This window comes from Drosophila grimshawi, unplaced genomic scaffold (assembly GCF_018153295.1).
Source record: "Drosophila grimshawi isolate 15287-2541.00 unplaced genomic scaffold, ASM1815329v1 contig_311, whole genome shotgun sequence".
NCBI classification, from domain to species: Eukaryota; Metazoa; Arthropoda; class Insecta; order Diptera; family Drosophilidae; genus Drosophila; species Drosophila grimshawi.
In genome coordinates, this window is record NW_025063098.1 from 16,942,143 (window position 1) to 16,962,383 (window position 20,241).

The 20,241-nt window shown below is 38.5% G+C and overlaps 3 protein-coding genes across 3 annotated transcripts; 1 reads left to right on the forward strand and 2 right to left on the reverse strand.

Annotated features, from left to right (window-relative positions):
- The first annotated feature begins 5 nt into the window (after nucleotides 1-5).
- Nucleotides 6-16,157, forward strand: LOC6567376 (leishmanolysin-like peptidase). The gene is made up of 9 exons (XM_001993958.2): nucleotides 6-1,153; nucleotides 10,199-10,362; nucleotides 12,554-12,584; nucleotides 12,653-12,735; nucleotides 12,802-12,913; nucleotides 13,676-14,061; nucleotides 14,115-14,528; nucleotides 14,606-14,898; nucleotides 14,971-16,157. The coding sequence occupies exons 1-9, from the start codon at nucleotides 1,049-1,051 to the stop codon at nucleotides 15,441-15,443; spliced, it is 2,061 nt and encodes a 686-aa protein (XP_001993994.1). The 5' UTR covers nucleotides 6-1,048; the 3' UTR covers nucleotides 15,444-16,157.
- A 36-nt stretch (nucleotides 16,158-16,193) lies between these two features.
- Nucleotides 16,194-18,136, reverse strand: LOC6567375 (zinc finger protein weckle). Its single transcript, XM_001993957.3, has 4 exons — nucleotides 17,918-18,136; nucleotides 16,866-17,840; nucleotides 16,451-16,800; nucleotides 16,194-16,386 (listed from the first exon to the last, which is right to left on the reverse strand). The coding sequence occupies exons 1-4, from the start codon at nucleotides 18,113-18,115 to the stop codon at nucleotides 16,200-16,202; spliced, it is 1,710 nt and encodes a 569-aa protein (XP_001993993.1). The 5' UTR covers nucleotides 18,116-18,136; the 3' UTR covers nucleotides 16,194-16,199.
- A 147-nt stretch (nucleotides 18,137-18,283) lies between these two features.
- On the reverse strand, nucleotides 18,284-20,240 carry LOC6567374 (zinc finger protein weckle). The gene is made up of 3 exons (XM_001993956.2): nucleotides 19,893-20,240; nucleotides 18,518-19,833; nucleotides 18,284-18,459 (listed from the first exon to the last, which is right to left on the reverse strand). The coding sequence occupies exons 1-3, from the start codon at nucleotides 20,061-20,063 to the stop codon at nucleotides 18,417-18,419; spliced, it is 1,530 nt and encodes a 509-aa protein (XP_001993992.1). The 5' UTR covers nucleotides 20,064-20,240; the 3' UTR covers nucleotides 18,284-18,416.
- Nucleotide 20,241: the final 1 nt, after the last annotated feature.

Sequence of the window (20,241 nt, forward strand, 5' to 3'; positions counted from 1 at the left end):
CAAGCAAGTAGGACGACGCTCAGTTGTCTCTCGCGTGTCTATCTTGTGTGTTGTGTGTCATTTGTTGTCGCCCGCGCTTCTTGTTTATTCTTACATTTTAGTAAGACTTCAATAAAGTGTAATGTGTAATTGAACGTGTGTTTTGTTATTCAATTGATTAATACGCCAAGCGGTCTATCAAAAAAATAAACGCCGCTGCAAACAGTTCATGAGAATTTGGCATTTAAATCGAGTTGTTCCTGGTGCTGCCGCTGTTGTTGTTGTTGTACTTGGCGTTGCCGCTGCTGCAGCTACTTAGAAATAATAAACAACAACAGAAACTGTAGCATGGCAGCGGCGTTTTAAGTGTTGGCGTTGGCGTTATATATGTTTTTTTCTTTATGCTAAAATTGCGGACGCACCCACCCAACCACAAACCCAACAACAACAATAAAAACAAAACAAAATTTAAAAAAAAAGTCCCAATTTGCTGTGTAACTGTGCTTATAACCCTGTATGTGTGTGTGTGCATGGGTGTGCGAGCAAGGCAGGGACAGGAGCATGGGCTGCCCAGCCGGTTTCGCAGCGCTAGTTAATTGACAACAACAACATAAAATAAAAGTTACCAAAACGAAATAAATCGAAGAAATAAAAACAGCATGCAACAAGCAACGAGTTAAACAAATGTTTAAATGTTTCTAAACATATTTCAATATACACATCAATGTTTCCCATGCATGTTTCAAGTGAACAGCACCAGCAACAACAGCCACATTTGGAACAACAGCAACATTAGCAACAACAGCAAAATTAGCAACAACAGCAACCGCAACAACAGTCCCCAAACGATCCCCCAACATGCACTCACCGGGCATTGAGTAGTTTCTATAATTAGCCAAAAAGCACCAAAGGTGGTCTGCTCAGCTAATCATTGTATTTAATTCGCCCCACCCCTGCATCCACAATCCCCCCCTGCGGAATAACAACACACACCACCTACGGCTCTGAGCAGCCCACACACACACACAACAAGCAAACAACGCCACCCACTTTCATCAACTTGAACATCATGCGACGGGCGGAGCTGCTCCAACTGACCATTCTTGTCTACGCTTGTTGCTGGCTCCTGGTTGATGCCCACAATTGCCAGCATCAGCATCCCAAGGCGCACGAGGTGAGTACACTGTGCAAAACTGAGATGTGAATAGGCTAAATATATTTTTGTTGCTAGTTATTTTAATTAGTTTTGGTGGAAGAATTTTTTTAGCTCGAGTATAACGTTGTATAGCTTAGTAAATATGAAAATGTATTTTAATCAAGTATGAATAACACAATACAACAACAAGTGGGTGGGTGGCTAACGGAGAAAAACGGTTTTTATATTTGAATTAATCATTTTAAACATTCAAACATCTAAAACATCCTTGTTAAGTTTCTATACTATAAAAAATAAATGGCTCACGAGTTTTTCAAATGTCAAACATTTTAGACAATCAAACACAAAAAAAAATCGTATTCTGTGCAGTGAAAAAAGAAAAAGAAAATATAAAACTCGTTTTAAAAATGTCAAAAAAATTGCCGGCAAACGTTTTCAATTTTCTTCTGATATATTGGCTCAGCAATAAAGTACTAAATGGACTAAATGAAATTTTAATAACAACAAATTGTTTTTTGAAGCAGAAAAAATTTGAAGTTTTAAATAATTCAAGACACAATTTAGAATACAGGTTCAGGAAAAAAACTTACTTGAATCACTTTTGACTTGAACATTGCACATTTTGGTAATTTGCTGATTGTGTTTTCCACCCACTCAATTGAACTGATTATCCACCCACTTAGCTCGACTGGGCCGTGTCCTTTACAAACCCCCCAAGCACAACTCAAAGCTCTCAATTTCCACTTTAAATTCGAATTTAGAATTTCGTGTCTGACACTTGTCCTTTTGTGTGCGGCAACTGCGATTACGTGAAAATGTATAATTGCTTCCAATTAGGGCAAACGCAGCTTAGTTAGTGCGTCGAAGTTTTCACATTATACACACAAATGCAACAACTACATCATCAATAATTGAATTTCATAAGTGTGCAATTGAGAGCGTTGTGGGTGATAAATAAGCTCAAAAGGGAGAATTAAATTGTGGATTATTCATTACGTTTAATACTCATGGTATTTATAGACAAAATTCAAAGTTTATGTAATTTCAGCTGACAGAAATTCGAATTGATTGAATATAAGATGCCAATGCCAATGCCAATTACACTTATATATACTTTTGATTGTTTTTATAAATTTTGAGTTTTGGCAAACAATTTTCTTAATTCTGTTGGGTAATCCTTTTTGAAAATGGAATTTGTGCTAATCACTTTTAGATATGCACTATTATTATGATTTACATCGAGTACTTGTCTGACTTACAGGAAATATTACATGCCAATTCCCAATAATTTTATAGATACTTGTGAATAAATGCAACAGATTTAATTTATTTTACGTTAAGAAACTGTGTGCGATTTTTCTATTAATGTGCGTCTCTTGGTTTTTGTTTTTGTGTTTGTGTTTTGCAATTGTTATTTTTGAGTTGAGTTAATTGTAATTCTGGCTGGTGGAATATGGAGTCAAGTTCTCATGATGTTGGCTGCCACTGTTATTATTGGCTAATTCCATTTGCTAATCATATACATATATATGCACATTAAGATTCAGTGTAACGGTATTTGGGTGCAAGTTGTCTGTTGGCACCATCGGGCGTGGGGCAAAAAACCGGCTCTTGTCGACCGGCGACTATGTTGCCCCGATTTAAATGTCTGCTACTTGTTCCCCACTTGTCGGCCACCTGTTGCCGCAACTGTGGCTGCTGCCGTTGATGGCCAAGTGCAGAAGTAGTTAAGTCTTTCTAACTGAGATCAACATCAATTTAATTGTCGGCTCACTTCGTCATAAAAAGGTCAAATGCAGCCGCGCAAAAAAGTAAAAACGGAAAATGACTGCGATTTGTTGATTGGACTCGGATTATTGTGTTTAGCCGAGTCCCGAAGTAATAAATGGCTTTCCATCGCATTCAAATAAAAAACCAGTTAAACGTAATTAAAATCACAAACATTACTGAGAGTGGCCCTTAGGAAAATCAACAGAGAGAGAATGGAAATGTTTACTATGTCCATAAAATTAACAACAAAAAGGAAGCAAATCTTGACCGAATATATACCATATATATATATAAACACTACTATACTCTGCTCGATTATTATAAGTTGAAAATTTCTAATCTTTAAATGATTAGCGTATTTTAATCACTTCTGAATAGATTGCATTTATAAATTAAATAGCTAGAAATATGAGACATGTTAATCAAGATTTAGTGAACTTACAATATGTATTATTTATTGAGCAAGTAACAAATTTTGCATATGTGGCTGAGCAGAAGTTTCAGATTATAAATGCAGGGTATCTGCTAGGCGACCAATATATATTAATTTTCTCTTGTGAATAACTTGAAGTTAATTCGCGTGCAATTATTTTAATTATTTGTAACTTGAACTGAACTTTTCAAAATGCAATCATTCCGGCGATAGCCCCAGCAATGTTTCCGCTGCCCGCACAAATCCCGCCCGGATCGGAACTTTGCCGGAGATTGCTCGGATTTGAACGAGTATGTAAATTGTAAATTGTGGAAAATGAACGCGAGGGCAATCGAGAAATGAGTCTGTGACGAAGCTGATGTATATATTATATACATATATATGTTCTATATGTACTTATATAGGTATGTAGTGAGTGGCACAAGTTCCTCAATCCCACAGTCCAGTCCAGTCCCCTCCAGCGGTGAACGCTGCTCAGTTTAATTAGACTTAAATAAAATGAAACTGAGAACTCGGCAAATTAAGACATTTGTCACTGTCTCTCAAAACAAAAGTCAGAATCTTAAGACGATAAGGATTACCACGATGACGATTATGATGTTGATGACGATGAACAAATGGATACCTTGAATATTAAGTGCGTTTAAGTCCCAGCTTTAACCCTAAAGTGATTATTGCTTCCAATTTAAACAAGCCACAAAATGACTAATTAATCCATTATTAATTAGTCACTTTGTGGCTTTGTTTAAGTTCAAAATCATTAAGAAAACATAAAATTACAAATTTAAAAACTATTATCATATATCAAATAGCAAGTTGTGTAATTAAAAGCGTGCTTCATGACCTCAATGCAATATTGTGTAAGTTTTGCAAAGGTTGCGCGAGAAATGTAATATATTTGAAATACACGCATCGTTTCTGTTGCAATATATATTGACATATTTAGAGATTTGAGAGCTTACAAATATTTCCTTATCGGAACTATATACATTTATATATGGTACAGTGGTATCTACTAAATTTAAATTTCTTTTTGATTGTTAAATTATTGTTTGTTTTGTTTTTAAGTTTTACAATATTAAGGAATGTGGATAAATTGCACATGGATCTTTGCACATTTTATATCTAAAATTAAAAGTTTAGAAGAAACTGAATTTAAATTAAATGAAAAAATATATGCATTTTAGATGATAGGCATTGAAAGTGATGACATTATTTTCTACATATTTGTACACAGAAACTACAAACTGGAAACTGGTTTCTTATCAAGGCAAAAAACAAACAGAGACAATTAAGCACAGACATATTTATTTGATGTATGTATACATAAGTATATAACTTATACTAATTGTGCGCTTAGACTTTAGTGAATGGAAATGAAACTAGAGAAAACCAATTAAATAGGCATAACTAGGCTAATTAGGTTAAATTTATCGGCATTCAATTTAAACTTTTTTTTTTTTAATCAATATTCGGAGACGATTATTTGCATCTACTGTCCCAATATATGCGACAACGTCATCAGCAATCGAACCCCCGAATTTGTCACTCTAGCTTCAAAAATGGCGAGAGTTTTATACTCATCGATTTGCACTTATAAATTTTATCGATTTTCCAGCCCTAAAGTGGGTAACGCATTTATAATTACAGTTTCTAGATGCCACGGTGTCGACAGACGGACGGATAGGCAGGCATGGATGAGATGGCACACAACCACTATTCTACTTCTGTGAAAATTGAGTACAATTAGCTTCCAGTTGCTGCATATAAACCTGAATATATATATTTATACAAATATATAATGGTTGTTAAGCTTCTTTAAAATTCGGGTGCATTCAACTTAAAGCCGTTGAAGAGGTCTGTCAAGACAGCCTTAGTTCAATTCTAATTTTCATAGGTGTTCACATACATATTCTAAATGTGTATGTATGTGAATATATATGTGTGATTGTATGCATGTTGTGCTTATTCAAGTCTCAAATGCATAACTTGCTTTATGTGACGACTAGAAAGTGAGAGAGAGAAAGACATTTGCAATTGTGAATGTAACTGTAGTTGAATTATAAATTGAGATGGATGTATGTGTGTGGATTTGTGTATATGTGTGCATACACACACACACACATACATATAAATGTATTCATTCATTCGCAGTAGTAGGCAAGACAAATAAACAAGTGCAAAAGATAAAAAAAAAACTGTTTGACTTATCTCCAGCTGATGCTGCTGCGTGTGCCTCCGAAACAAGTTTGCAAGTTGATTATTATGCTACATGGCTCGAGGCTAATTTGGAAACACACACACACACAGTACAAAATATTATGAATTGGCGTTTTATTTATGCATGTATTTCTTACAACGCAACAAGTTGCTAAATTGACAATTGGCACACGATGAATGATGCACAGCGAGTGGGTTGGCCCAGTCCGCGACAAGTTTTGTTTCTTGTCTAATGGCCTTGAGCAAAGTTCGTCGTTTCTTTTGTGTTTTCCCCCGCCCGCGTTTATTATTATGAAAGGGCCTGCCAACTCTCTACCCCCGCCCCACAAAATATCAATTCCAGTTTGCAAATTAATTTTTGCTCATTTTCAGTGAGCATAAAATTGAATTTTCAATTTTCATTTTGTTCTCAATTACAGTCAGTGTCAGTCAATGATGCAAGGTAACGTGCCGTTGTGAGAATCTGACGCCTTGTAAGTATTATGTACATACACACACACACACATATATATATATATATATATATATATATATATATACTGTATATGTATGTATACGGGCCTGGTTCAATAATCCAATGCTGTTGTCCGATTTCGTCCAATTTACATCAGTTAGCGACACAAATTGTAAAGATTGCCCCATAGTATGAATAATGTATATAGAATGTGTCGCATGTGTTGTGACTCTGCTTGCTATTTGTGCTTATTAATGTGGCTTTGTGTGTGTGTGTCCAAGTTTTTAATGAAGTAACATGTCCGTTGCGGTCACACTGGTGAGGTAACAAATAAATTGAGCGCGAGAGAAGCAAATAAACCGTAAAGTAATAAACACCGCATGCAAAGTGGCTACTACTCAATAATGCATTGCACGCCTACAAACATAAAAACATATAGAAATGGAAACAACAAGAGAGAGTCTCTCGGAAGAGAGCGAAAGTGAAAGCACTCTCAGCAGCGAATTCACTCAAGCTTGAAAACTTCGATTGATCTGACCGGCGAACGGCAGGTGACAAGAAAACTGCGGAAGAGCGTAATAAAAGAAATGGAGAAAGAGGGAATAGGAGTGGGTGACGCCGAAATGTTATGCTTGACTTGTGTGAACGATTGACAGATTGAATGCGCGCAGTAAATAATCATTACTCAACACATAACGGCAGCTGACGCCCGCCGCCTGCTGATCGATGGATCAACTTGCTCAAATTAGCATGCGCAACAACAGCAACTGTTATTGGGTGTCCGTCCATCATCAGTCCATGCGAAGCATGCGTGCGTGCGCCAAATTCATGTTTGCCATTTGTGGGTTTTTTGTTTTTTTTTTTTTTCGTATTTGTTAAGACGGGAGTTAAGCGTGTAAAAGTGTAACCAGACTTGCAAACATAGGAGGCAACCAAGTGCATCAAACGGCACATTTCTCTTTTAAACGTGAGTCGCCTCTCAACACTGGACACGCTCGAATGTGGCACACCACACCGCAAACAGCGAAAATTTGTTAGATAGCCAGTCCAATTAATGTGTATGTGTATGTGTGTGTGTGCGTGTGAGTTAGTATGCAAGCTGACTGCTTGAGCATTACGTCTTATCGGAGATTGAATAAGCATCATTTTCTCTGCTTAGAAAGTGTGGCGCCATCTATTGCGCCAATTCCATAAAGCTTTAACAAAGATCGCTTCCAATCTTTCTTTACTTTTATCTAATTTACATTTAATTCATCTTAATTTTGCCATTTCTTTGCATTTGTAAAAACGAGTAAGTTCAGAAAGTTTAAATCTTTTTGTAATTAGGTCGACTACGTTAGATAAGGTTATGGTGGTTCTTAGCTAGGGAGGAGAAAAGTTCCGATATATCCAGTAAGGAAGGGTCGATGAGCTCTACCCTAAATGCTGGACAGATTCCGCCTCTTTTTCATCAAGTCAGCAACAGTCGACTACTGTTGTCAACTGAAACTCAAATCGATTTTTACTCTCATCATAAACAGCATCAGAAAAAAAGAAGGATAAATAAATAATATAACAAATATAATGTCCATAATTGAATCATATCCACGCATGAATAAATAATATTTATTTGGTTAGCTATAAATAACTACAAATGTGTACAGGCGTATGTAAAAATATATGTACGCATTTTTCCGAAGAAAGGCAACAAATATATTCACAGTTATTGCGTTTGATTTATTAATTTTAATGATTGTGTTTGATTTATTTAAATTTTGTAGACTACGACTCCAAGTTATTGATTTATTTAAATATTATATGTGAACTTCTACTTCAAATTATTGAATGTGTTTTCTTTGTAGATTTCTCACAGTCGACACATATTTTAAAAGGGTTTTCCAAGTAGTTATCTTAAAAAGTAAAAAATAAATGCATTTGTCAAACCTATATAAATTTTAAAATATTAGAAGGTGTTAAAAAAGTCCTAGCAAATATTAAATATTGCTATGGACTTTTCTTGTTTATTGAAGACACCATCGCAATTATTGACAATAGATTTGAACAATAGTCAATTTCGAGTTATTCGATGAATTGCAATAACCTGCTCGCTGCACATTATTGCAACATTCAGGCAGACAGGCAGCAACTGGCGCTAAAAAAAAAAGGAAAAACTTGCCTCATGTTGCAGCTCATTGTGCGTCGCGTCAGGTGCTGCGGTTCATCTTTCACCTGGTTGGTGAACGGTTCACAGATGCATTGCATATTTTGCGGTTTTTTATTTGTTCATTTTTAGCTGTTAAACACACAATTTGCACACAACCCAGAAATGAGACGCAGTTTTATATCTCAGACAATAGCAAGGGGCGCGCCACGGGGCAGAGGGCGGGGGCAACTGTTTGAAGATCATACAAAGTGCTGATCACGGCTGAGGGTCGTCACGAACTCAACGGAACGACAAAGCCAAAGGCAGACTATTGTAATGTTTACTTTTGTTATCTTAATGGTTTCCATACGTTCGACAGTTGCGCAGTATCCCCAACGAGAGGTTCTTGCAATTGAAGATGCTGTGCTGCATATATAAAATACTACCCCTATATAAATAACTATCCCTTTATCAATCAATTTTGTAATTACGCCTCGGCTTGCTTATGACACACAATCGACGAGTTCTTCTAATTGTTCAACTCTAGCTGAGGGTATATGATTATTTGTAGGAACGTTTTTAGATTATTATTTCGTTTATTTCGAATTCTTTTGCAAAATCCAGAAAATTTTTCTGGTTTTCAGGGCGATTTTCTAAATTTTTATTCAGAGCCTAAACTGACCATCAATAATTTAGTTTATGACATATTCCGCGCTTTTACTTGAATGATGTTCCACGAACAAGTTTTTATTAAGCTGCCAAGATTTTGTTTAAAAGAGATCTTAAAAAAGTAGTATATAATCTATATTATAATCTTATCAAAGCCATATATCCATGTGTATTATATATCCGCCAGGGTATTTAGTAATCGACATTCCAAAAGATAAATATTCTATCTTGTCTTGATTTCCTTTTTCTTATTTTTTATGATCGTTGTTCTTTTCTAGCTAAATGGACAAATATAGATAAATTGCTGCTATTGTTGTAGTTAAGTCAACGTTCACAGATACATATACGTGTTTATATATTCCTCTATAAAGTTCTATAGTTGTTTCTCATTTTTTTCTTTATAATAAAGCGCAGGTGTCTGAAATTGCCATTTAGCAGCACTTACGAGTTGAGATCTATTCAATCAATTCTCACGACCCACTCAAAGCTTTTGCAAGTTGTTGTCAACCAATCTTTAGCTGGTACTCATTAGATCATTAAGAAATCAACAATGTTATTGTCTTTGCAGCTTATAATTTTTTATAGCATTAAGATTTCCTTTGTCTCTGCCCGTCTAGGAAATTATCATTATTCTAGATACATTTTTATAACATATGCAAATATTTAGCTTCATTTCACTTTCGTTTTTCTCGAGGTTGAAAGCAAATTAGCTTTCAATTTTCCAAGCAAAAGCATGGACCGGTTATAGATATATACATACATAAATGTTGTATATATATGTATATATTTGAAGTACATGTATCATGTATCTTTTGTTGTTTGCTGGCTGTCAAGCGCATCTCAATAAATTTGCGTGTTTTTCAGCTTTGAGGGTTTTTTTTTGTGTGGCCAACCATAATTATAATAGATAATGGATAATAGATGAACCAATCAAAATATATATATATATATATGTAGCTTGGGTTGTGATCGGCTTGCATATTCAACAGGCTCTAATTTGGCACACATTGCACAATGGGCGCGAACAAAACATGGAAAAAAAAACAGAAACAAAGGCCACAAATAATAAACCCAATTCAGTGAATAGACCCAAATAATTGACATTTTGATGATGTCTCAATCGTTTGGCATTTTGGCCACTTTGGCGTGCAATTTAAAATTAATTTCACTGCAATTTGGCCAAAAACAGACAATTGGAGCTGCTTATTGTGTGGCCTTTTGTGTCATGTCGTCATCTAATTGTTAGCAACAATTTCGCTTTCATTTAAACAACAACAAACCAAAAAAAAAAAACACTAACTAGAAATAAGTATAAAAAATATAATATATTTTCTTCTGCTGTATATCACTCTCTCTAAATCTCTCTCTCTCTCTTTCTCCTTTTCTCATTCATAGGTGGTGCATGGTGTACGCATTCAGCTGGCGGCCCTCGATGATTATGATGGTAACGATGACGTCGACGGCGGGGAGCCAACGAAGCAGCACAGCGTGCGCCGACGCAGCGTTGTCGCCGATCAGCCGCTTCGCATTCTCCTCGTCTACGATGAGTCCGTCTACAGGTGAGACAAGCCATGGCCAGCAAATAGCCGCAGCTGCCGCCTCAAAACTAAAACCAAATACAAATAAGAAGGCTCTTCTAGCTACAAGTGATTGTCTAGTTAATACTCTGTAAACATAACTATTTATAAATATGAAAAAAAAAAAATTATTTTTTTGCTTACAATATTCGACAAATTAGGGAAGAAATTTGCATTTCTCTATGTGTAAAAAGGATGGCAACTCTGTACAGGATTTCATAGCAGGTAGTTAGCGCTTATCGCTTATTACTGACTGGATTTCATAGCAGTCAGTTAGAGAGCGCTAGCAGTGATCGCTCAGAGCTGCCAGCATGTGCAGAAGAAGTCGTTGAAGGTTTACCAGTCTGTCAACATTTAAAATTAGAGACTCATTTTAATCCTAGAGTCTCTAGAGTCGAGGGCTCTACTTAATCACTTTCTATTTAGTCAGTGAAAATGTATATTTTAAACTCAAGCACTATTACATTGAATATTTACAGTTATCTTCTACAATTTTCAAATGTAATACCTTCTGAAATATTTATAAAACTTTCGCGATTTCAAAATCAATTGTTCGTTTTTTTCCTCATTTTATTTGTATTTGATGAGCCACAATTTCTCATACATTTTAAGTGAGTGCAGGGTATACAAAATGACCAGTGATTGCGCTTTAATGGCCATGCGCAAACTGGCTAACGTTTTACCATTCGACTTGGCCGAATGTCAAGTTAAAGCGTCGACAAACCGTTAGCTCAATTGGGTAAGACCTGAAGCCAAAATTAGCTTTACTGCACGGCGTTCAATTTGTTTGGAATTAACGCTACGGTGTCTCTCTTTAAGGTTAGCTCCGATTGCGACACACTTTGACTTGGCTATGATTCAAAATGAATAAGCTAACGAATAAATACACCGCTGTGTACCTAAATGGACAGCACTCAGACACTCAAACAATGCCATCGGCGTTCATTACCAATGGCGAGGCACAAGGTCAATTCCAGGAATTGGTAACCTTACCGACCTGGGCAAAGAAAACCAAAAAAAAAAAAATAATAATAATAATAAATATATAAAATGAAAACGGAGTATATTCGACTTGGCATTCGGTTTGCTTGCATAAGCTAAAATTCAATTAGTCACATTTAATTAGTACATTATTATTATGGAAACCAAACAATTCTTAACAAACTCGTTTAATCAATTATTCGCCAACTTCCGTACTGCATTATTGTTTTGTTTTAATTTTATATACAAAATGGCATTTTTATTATACGACATAATAAAGTACATTGACCATTGTTTTGCTTACTGTTTTAAAATGAATACAATTTGCAAAAATAGGCTTAAAACAACACTATGCAACAATAAAATTGTTTTCCAAATATTTAACTTGTTAGAAAAGCTAATAACTACCACATTTAATACAGAATTTGAGCAAACGCCTCGGAAACATAGTTAATTATGTATTTATTATCAGCTGCTCGGACAATATTTTCTTTATATATTTTTTTTTGTTTAATTAAATGAATAATACTATGGTGTAATTATTAGTGCAATAACTATAGATTTATTATTTCAATATAAGTAAATCAATTATTCTTCAAATGTAATATTCAAGTAATAAATAATTTGCTCAATGTAAACATTGCTTTGACAACTTTCATTGCTCGTTTTGTAATAGAAATGAAAATTTATTATTATTTTTTAGCTATGAAAATTAAGTTGTGTACTGTCAAGTGCATTTTAATATTTTATGTGCTGTCGTAAATATTAATTAAAAGTTTTTTCTTGCCACAATGCATAAGATATTATTAAGAAAATGCATTGCAAATTAAGATAAGTTATCTCTAATTGCTCCAACTTTGGTATTATTATTATGCACAAGCACGAAATAATGATTCTTAGTTGACAAACGATTTTGAGCAAATGCAGTATATAAATCACAGCTCGTAACGAGGATGAGTTAAATGTTTAACAAAAACTAATAGAAGAATCTCAAACATTAAAGCGAAATATTGAAACTACTTATAGACGATATATATATATATATATTGTAGCAGCGATGCAGTAAGGGGGTCCTTTAGCATGTGAGAGGTCCTTTATTCAGCCACTTAGTCGCTTAATCAAATTTTAAGGACCTTTAGCAGCTTAAATTAATATTTCGCCATTCTATCACATTTTTTGTTATTGTTCACAGATTGGAGGAAGAGAAATTCAATTTAATAAACGTAAGTAAGGCAAAAGGGGGAGTTTATAAAAACTTTATCGCATTTTACACTGGAATTTCCGTTGACAGGACACAGTGCTGCCGGAAGCGGTGCAATTCTGGGAACAGGCGCTGATGGTGCGAGAAACCAAGGGTGCCATCCGTCTCAATCGGTGAGCAATTGCCATGAGTACCTAATGTCCTCAGCTCTCTAAACAGGGATTTATTTGTGCCCGCAGGAAATGTGACAGCACCCAGGTGTATGTGAAGAATGGACACACCCACTGCATCGACCATTGCAAGGCGACGACAATGTGCGGCGAGGTCCAAGTACCCAATGCCCACTTAGATGTAAGTACATATGAAATACACGCATACAGCATACATATATATATATATATATATATATATATACATATATAAATACACACGTTTTTGGATTCCAAATAAATTTGAGGGCTTATTGACAGCAGCTTATCGCTCAGTGTCAACAGCAGCAATTTGATTTACCAACATTTATTTCGAGTATTTCCTCGGTTGCTTTATGGCCTAAATACCTTAATATATGCGGCCATATCCTTGATTATTTAAACACAAAATTAAAATCCAACAAATTATAAATAGTCATCGATTAACAGTCAACTTCCGTGATTACTGCTTGCTTCGCTTTGAAGCAAATAAGAAAATTATTATATAGAAAGGTAAAATAAAGGAAAACATTTTTTTTTATATTTTCATTTACTTCATTTAAAAGTCAAATTAATAATATTCGTACGATTGATATCTATTTTTCATAGACTCCTTTCAAATCCCCTTTCAATTAGAATATTTTTTTTTTGTTATTATTTTTATTTTGTTATAAATAGTAATGATATCCAGGGAAAGCTAAGAAAGCTGAACTATTATTCCACGTTTATTATTTTGTGATCAGTTTAAAGAATTTAATTTGTTTAATCATAATTTTATAGATCTGCCATGTTTCAATGAGCATTTAACGTTATAATTGGTGTGATGTATTTGAGCCAAAAAAATAAATAATAGAAGTGAATTCTAATTCTCTTGCACTTGCTATCATTAATAACAAATAACTCTCAACTCTTCTTTGGTTGCCAGGTGTGTCGGGTGTGCAACAGCACTGGACAGAATTGCCGGATTGACAACACGACAAAGCCCGGCGATGGCATTGAGAATGCGGACTTCATCTTCTATGTGTCGGCGCGGCAGACGCCACGCTGTTACAAGGGTCTGACCGTCGCGTATGCGGCCCACTGTCAGCAGGAGGCGCTGCTCGATCGTCCAATTGCCGGGCATGCCAATCTCTGTCCTGATAGCATAAGCACCAAGCCGCAAGAGTTGCAAACACTGATATCCACCGTCAAGCATGAGATTCTGCACGCTCTCGGATTCTCAGTCAGTTTGTATGCCTTCTTCCGGGACGATGATGGACGACCACGCACGCCACGCAAATCCGACACGGGCAAGCCCTATTTAAATGAAAAGTAAGCGATGCAAATCATTCTTCATTTTGCAAGGTTAACTTTCTTGCTTGCAGATTGCAGATACATCAGTGGAGCAATGAGACCATACGCAAAGTGGAGCGCTCCAATTGGGCTGTGCGCGGTGGTCATGTGAAGAAGATGGTCGACATGCTGGTCACGCCCCGTGTGGTGGCCGAGGTGCGCGCCCATTTTGACTGCGATAAGTTGGAGGGCGCCGAACTGGAGGATCAGGGTGGTGAGGGCACGGCCCTGACGCACTGGGAGAAACGTATACTCGAGAATGAGGCGATGACGGGCACGCACACACAATCGCCCGTCTTTTCGCGCATAACACTCGCCCTTATGGAGGATTCGGGTTGGTATCGTGCCAACTATTCGATGGCAACGCCACTCACCTGGGGCAAGGGCCTGGGCTGCATGTTTGCCATGCGCAGCTGCAAGGATTGGATACAAATGAATCATGACAGGTGCGCTTCGCTTCGATTCGATTTAACTTTGCTTAATCCTAATCTAATCCCAAATCTCTTAACACACACACACACAGAGGTCGCTCCATACATCCGTTCTGCTCGAAGGTGAAACAGGATCCTCTGCAAACGGAATGCACGGACGATCGCAATTCGGTTGCGCTCTGTAATCTGATTAAGCATGAATACGAATTGCCCAATTCATATCAGAATTTTGATGCGCTCAAGAACATCAAGTCCGGCGAGGAGGGCTATTATGGTGGCTCCGTTTCGTTAGCAGATCATTGTCCCTATATCCAGGAGTTCACGTGGCGCAGCAAGAACATCATTGTGCGCGGCTCCCATTGTCGTTTCGTTGAGAATAATCCAAGTATGTGGGAAGATCTATAATTAATATGTATTACTGCTGATGTGTTCAAATATTTTTTACATTGATTTGCAGAGCCCGAAAAGAATTTTGCACTGGAGAGCTATGGGCATGGCTCGAAGTGTTTCGATCACAGTGAATCGATGTGGGAGGAGCGCTCCTGTCACCAGACACGCGAATGGCAGCATTGGGGCAGTGGCTGTTACAAATACAGCTGCTTCGATGGTCGCCTGCACATCCTTGTGGGCAACTATAGCTACAAATGCTCATTTCCTGGCCAGAAGCTGTCCATACGCATCGTATCGAATGATTGGCTGCACAAGGGCGCCATTATGTGTCCGCCGTGCCATGAAGTGTGCGGTTCCCATTTTGCCGCACAGGGCAAACAATGCCGGCCGGGCGAGGAGCCCGATCCACTCAATAAATATCCACGCGATGATCTCGCGTGCGGCGCTGGCTTACCACAGCGTCTCTCGTTGGCCATATTCAGTGCTGTTGTGCTTTTAACCATATACCGGGGGGGCGTATATGCTGCTCCAGATAGCTAAGCTAATCTCAAACTAGGCACATGTTTTAATATTTAATGTTTAATGTTTCTCTTTATATATATATATATTTTGTAGTGAAATTTGTAAATTGCAATTGTACAATACGCTCAATTTGCCTAGATTTAAGAATCAGTGGTAAGTGTAATGTTCCCCCAATTTTAATTTTTACATTTTAGCAATATGTGTATTTCTAATTGTATTTGTATTTGTCGTATTGTATCCCGATATGTGATCTTTACTAAGGATATGCTGAAAGCGTCATATTTCAATCTGATGAATATGACGTCGAAGCAGAGCTCTTAAGCTATCTATATACATTCCAAAGTTTTGCCACTTTTATTTACTCAAAGGCTAGTCACAATCTTTGAACTATTATCAGATTATTTTTATTATTGATAGTTCTGATTGTGACACTTGCCAATTTTTTTGTAATTTTACTTTTGTTATTTGTCGACCACAAAATCTTTGTTATTTATTGTTGCGAAATTCGTTATCTTATCTTGTGATTTATATTATTCGATGTCGGCTTTTTTTTGCCCAGCTTTGTTTCTCATGTGTGTTCTGTGTGTGCGAGTTTGCTCCAACGCCAATTGCTATTTGGGCAGCCTACTAAGCATTTAGAATCAGTACAACCACCCAAGAAAATGTTCTAAAATTTTCATATTCTAGTAATTAAGCTACATTTGTGAATAAACTCTATTGTATATATGGAAACGTGAAAATGCTTGCTAAATTTAATGCAGCACCTATTTTATTTTATGGGCACTCGTCTACGATCTCGAACATCACCGCATTATCCGGTTCTTCCTCTTCCTCCTCCTCTTCGTCCAGCTCATCTTCGGACATCTTAGCATCTGTTGAGTTGTGATCTGTGATCTCCTCAGTTACCCTAATATGCATCAGCGATGTACCTGGTTTAGCCGGTTTTTTTACACGTTTTGATCTGATTAAAAGAAAAGCGTTAATTGGTTTTTTTTGTTGATTTTTGGATATTTGAAAAATCGTACGCTTCGGTCAGTTCTGTGATCATGGGCAGCAGTGTGGAACGCATAACGCCACGTGCCTCCTCCTCAGCCAGCTCCTTGGGATGTGTCTTGCGCTTGTGCATGCGACAATTGGAGCCATTCGAAAAGTCGCGTCCACAAAAATTGCACTTATATGGGCGTATGCCCGTATGCAGGATCAGGTGTGCCTTCAACGTTTTGCCACGCTTAAAGGCGGCGCCGCACACATCACACTTGTACTGCTTGGCGTCCGTGTGAACCAGTTGGTGCATGTTGAGAGTGCGACGCGTATTCAGCTTCAAGCCACATATGTTACACTCGTAGCTGTCATTTGTGTGCGTGTCCGAGTGTATCTGCAAAGAATTCAATTAGTAGCAGATACAAATGGGGAACGAAAACGAGTCAGTGGCTAACTCACCTTTAGTCTCGCCTTGTTCTTAAAGCGACGATGGCAGACGGTGCACTCGAAGGGACACTCATCCGTGTGCACCAGCTTGTGCTCGTTGAGGGCCGTAATGGTCTTCATTCCTTTGCCACAGCAGTCGCATATGTACGGCTTGACATTCTCATGGATGCACATTATGTGCCGTTTCAGTGCTCCAGCGGTGGTAAACTGTTTCGGGCAGTAGCTGCAAGCATTCTTTGTTTTGTCCTTGGACGGCAAGTGGCTGCGAAAATGGGCAGTCAACTGAATTTCGGTTGCAAACAACATGTGGCAACGTTTGCATTCTAATTTATCTTTATCTGCGGCAGCCAGGCCATGGACGACGGCCATATGCCGTTTGTAAGCCATGGGCAACTTGTAGCTTCGATTGCACGATGTGCACTTGTATGGGCCATCCATTATATCCTCATTTTCTGCTAGGTTAGTCTTTGTGACCCTGTCAACATCTTCCTCCGTTGCCGATGTCGTCGTTGACTTTAATTTGGGTATTTGCTCCTCTTCCTGCTCACCGTATGCCTCCTGGTTAGTGTATTCTTCTTGCTCAACGTATGCTGCTGCTACTGCCTCTTGGGTCGCCTGGTCTTCTTGGTCCACATATGACTCGTAGGTGTTCTCCTCATTATCCATCGACGGGTTCTCTTCGATTTCAGTCATTATTTCAGTTTCAGCATCTTCATCGATCGACTCCACCATGTAATCGACTGTGTCTGCATCTGCTTTGTCCCCATGTGATGCATCCTTCGAGACAAAGTGCTTCCACTCATCCGCTTGCAGTCCACAATCCTTTCTCAATTCATTATAGTCTAAGGTGGCCTGTTTACCAGCCTGTTGTAGTCGGCTGAAAAGCGTTTGAACTCGATTGACTCGTTCCGAAAATTCGATGAGATCCTCAACCAGAGTATAGCACTCCTTGCACAGCACATTGCTCAGCTCATCCTCCATTTTTATCTGTAAGCGTTAACGACTGAATGAATGAGTTTTTGGTGTTGCACAATAGTGCTGGAATTGTTCGACTGTTTGCTTACATTAACCCAGAAGTATTTACCAATCGCCACGGCCAGTACGCTTGTCCACGTCTGATTGCCGTCTCGGAAATACACATTTAAGTTATCCGGATGTTCTTTGGCGCACAGGCGGCACCATTGGTGCCAAACGGATGCTTCTCTGTTCTGCGTTGAGCCTGCCCCTGTCCCTGAACTTGCAACTGCCTCGCTGCCCGTCATTATTATTATGTGCGATATGTGTAAGCAAAACAATACAATAACAATTCAGTTTGTTATTTTTGCTATCGATAGTCTGCCCTCCTCCTATCGATAGTTTTTGCGTGCAAGCGAAAGTTGTTATCGATGGCCGTTTTTTATCTTTTGGCTTATCGAAATACAAAAGTGGTGTTTTATGCTGGGATTCTTATTTTAATTTTAATTAAATAAATTTACTTTATACTTCTAGAATAGGCGCCGGGCGGACAACATTGACAGGCAGTTTATCTTATTGCTAAATCTTAGATTCTTAAAACGAGTATTATTAGTTATTAGATTCCTCTTTCACCTTGGGTATTTTTTGTGACCTACAAAAGCAAAATGTTTTATTGATTGATGTTTCTATATTTGAATGTATTCACTCACATTACACGCAGCTCATCTAGAGTGGGTACACTTAACCGGGAGGATAAGCCCGCTCCCTCCTCCTTTTTCAGTTCCTGCGAATGCTTTTTCAGCTTGTGCGCCCGACAATTCGCATTGCAGGCGAACGTTTGTCCGCAATAATTGCAGATGTACGGACGCAAACCCGTGTGGCTGAGCAGGTGGGTCTTTAGGGTTTTGGAGCGCTTGAAGAGGGCACCGCAGACGTCACACTTGAATTTGCGCTCTTCACTGTGCACCAGTTTGTGCATGTTCCACGTGCGCTGTGTCTGCAGTTTCTTGCCACAAATGTTGCACACATAGCTGGGCTCCTCGTGGATCTGATAATGCACCTTGAGGCGAGCACGATTCTTGAAGCCCGCCTTGCATATCGTACAGCTAAACGGACGATCCTCCGTATGCACCAACTTGTGCTCGTTGAGGGCGGTTTTGGTCTTTAGCTGCTTGCCACAATGATCACACACAAAGGGCTTGGCATTCTCGTGCATGCCTTCCCTGTGCAACTTCAGTGCCGCGGCGGATGACAGCGTCTTGTTGCACAGCTCACAAAATGTATTCTTATCCAGTTTGGGTCGTTGTTCCGTCTTGCGACACACAAGTCTTAAGTGCTTCAGATACGAGGCACGATTGTGATACAATTTACCGCACCAGCTGCATTCCATCGTGCTGCGTTTAGTTCTCGGCAGTACGCCGGGAGTATTGTGCTCGGATTCCGTATCCTCGTTGCGGGATGAACAATCAAGTGAATCTTCGAATGGTACACTTAGTGTAGCTGCTTCTGGCAGGAATTCCTGGTCCGCATCGGCACTTAATTTATTAATCTCAATATCCGGCTCGTCCTCTTCCTGCTCCTCCTCCTCCTCTTTGCATTGTAGATTTCTAGGCCTGTCATCTGTTGACAATCTTTTAGGATTTCTCCTCTCCTGTGCATCCTCGTTGGCATCCCAGCCAGCAACTAGTATCTCTTCAATTGGCAAGCGATTGACAGTTTCTTCCTGTTTGGGCACCTCCTCCTCCTCTTCCTTGTCGATTGGGGGTGACATGTCTCTTTCCAGTTTGCCGGCATTATTATTCTCGATTTCTGGCACCGGCTTGATGATGTGCGTCCAGTTGCCCTCACGCAGTCCATACTGCAGTCGTAGTGCCTCCATGTCCAGTTGATTATTTGGCTCCGAACGGCGCAATACCTCAAAGATTGCCTGGACTTTTGTGACGTGCTCGGCAAAGTCGATTAGCTCGCTGATTAGCGTATAGCACTCCTTGCACAGCACTGCGCCCAGCTCGTCCTCCACTTGCATCTGATTGGATGCGAGATGTGTGTTAGAACTATTTGATACAATAGCCAATTACAACTTACATGCACATCGAAATATTTGCGAATGGCCAGCACCAGAACACTATTCCACGTCGTTTCCTTCTCATTGGTGTAGATCTTAACGTTGCCACTGATATCGTCCTTGCTGCCGCACAGACGACACCAATTGAGCCAGTGGCTATCGCCAATTGCTTCCTCTTCGCGTTCCTCCATCTTCTCGATGGCAGTTCAAATTTTACCCAAAATGCTTCCAAACAATTTGTTTTCGTTGCGAGCAAAAAGGTAAACACAACAAATTAGAGTGACCACATTTTGAAAATACCAAATTGTACTATTTTGGTATTATTTTTTGTGCATGACGATTTTGAATTGAAAATACAAAGTATTTAAT

Excerpts from the sequence above, each read along its gene's own strand:
- LOC6567376 (XM_001993958.2), top strand. The coding sequence starts at position 1,049 with ATGCGACGGGCGGAGCTGCTCCAACTGACCATTCTTGTCTACGCTTGT. Across the intron at positions 10,363-12,553 it reads TACGATGAGTCCGTCTACAG|ATTGGAGGAAGAGAAATTCA; the intron begins GTGAGACAAGCC and ends TATTGTTCACAG. Across the intron at positions 12,914-13,675 it reads TACCCAATGCCCACTTAGAT|GTGTGTCGGGTGTGCAACAG; the intron begins GTAAGTACATAT and ends TTTGGTTGCCAG.
- LOC6567375 (XM_001993957.3), bottom strand. The coding sequence starts at position 18,115 with ATGACGGGCAGCGAGGCAGTTGCAAGTTCAGGGACAGGGGCAGGCTCA. Across the intron at positions 17,841-17,917 it reads GTAAATACTTCTGGGTTAAT|ATAAAAATGGAGGATGAGCT; the intron begins GTAAGCAAACAG and ends TAACGCTTACAG. Across the intron at positions 16,801-16,865 it reads AGAACAAGGCGAGACTAAAG|ATACACTCGGACACGCACAC; the intron begins GTGAGTTAGCCA and ends AATTCTTTGCAG.
- LOC6567374 (XM_001993956.2), bottom strand. The coding sequence starts at position 20,063 with ATGGAGGAACGCGAAGAGGAAGCAATTGGCGATAGCCACTGGCTCAAT. Across the intron at positions 19,834-19,892 it reads GCAAATATTTCGATGTGCAT|ATGCAAGTGGAGGACGAGCT; the intron begins GTAAGTTGTAAT and ends GCATCCAATCAG. Across the intron at positions 18,460-18,517 it reads CTAGATGAGCTGCGTGTAAT|GTCACAAAAAATACCCAAGG; the intron begins GTGAGTGAATAC and ends TTGCTTTTGTAG.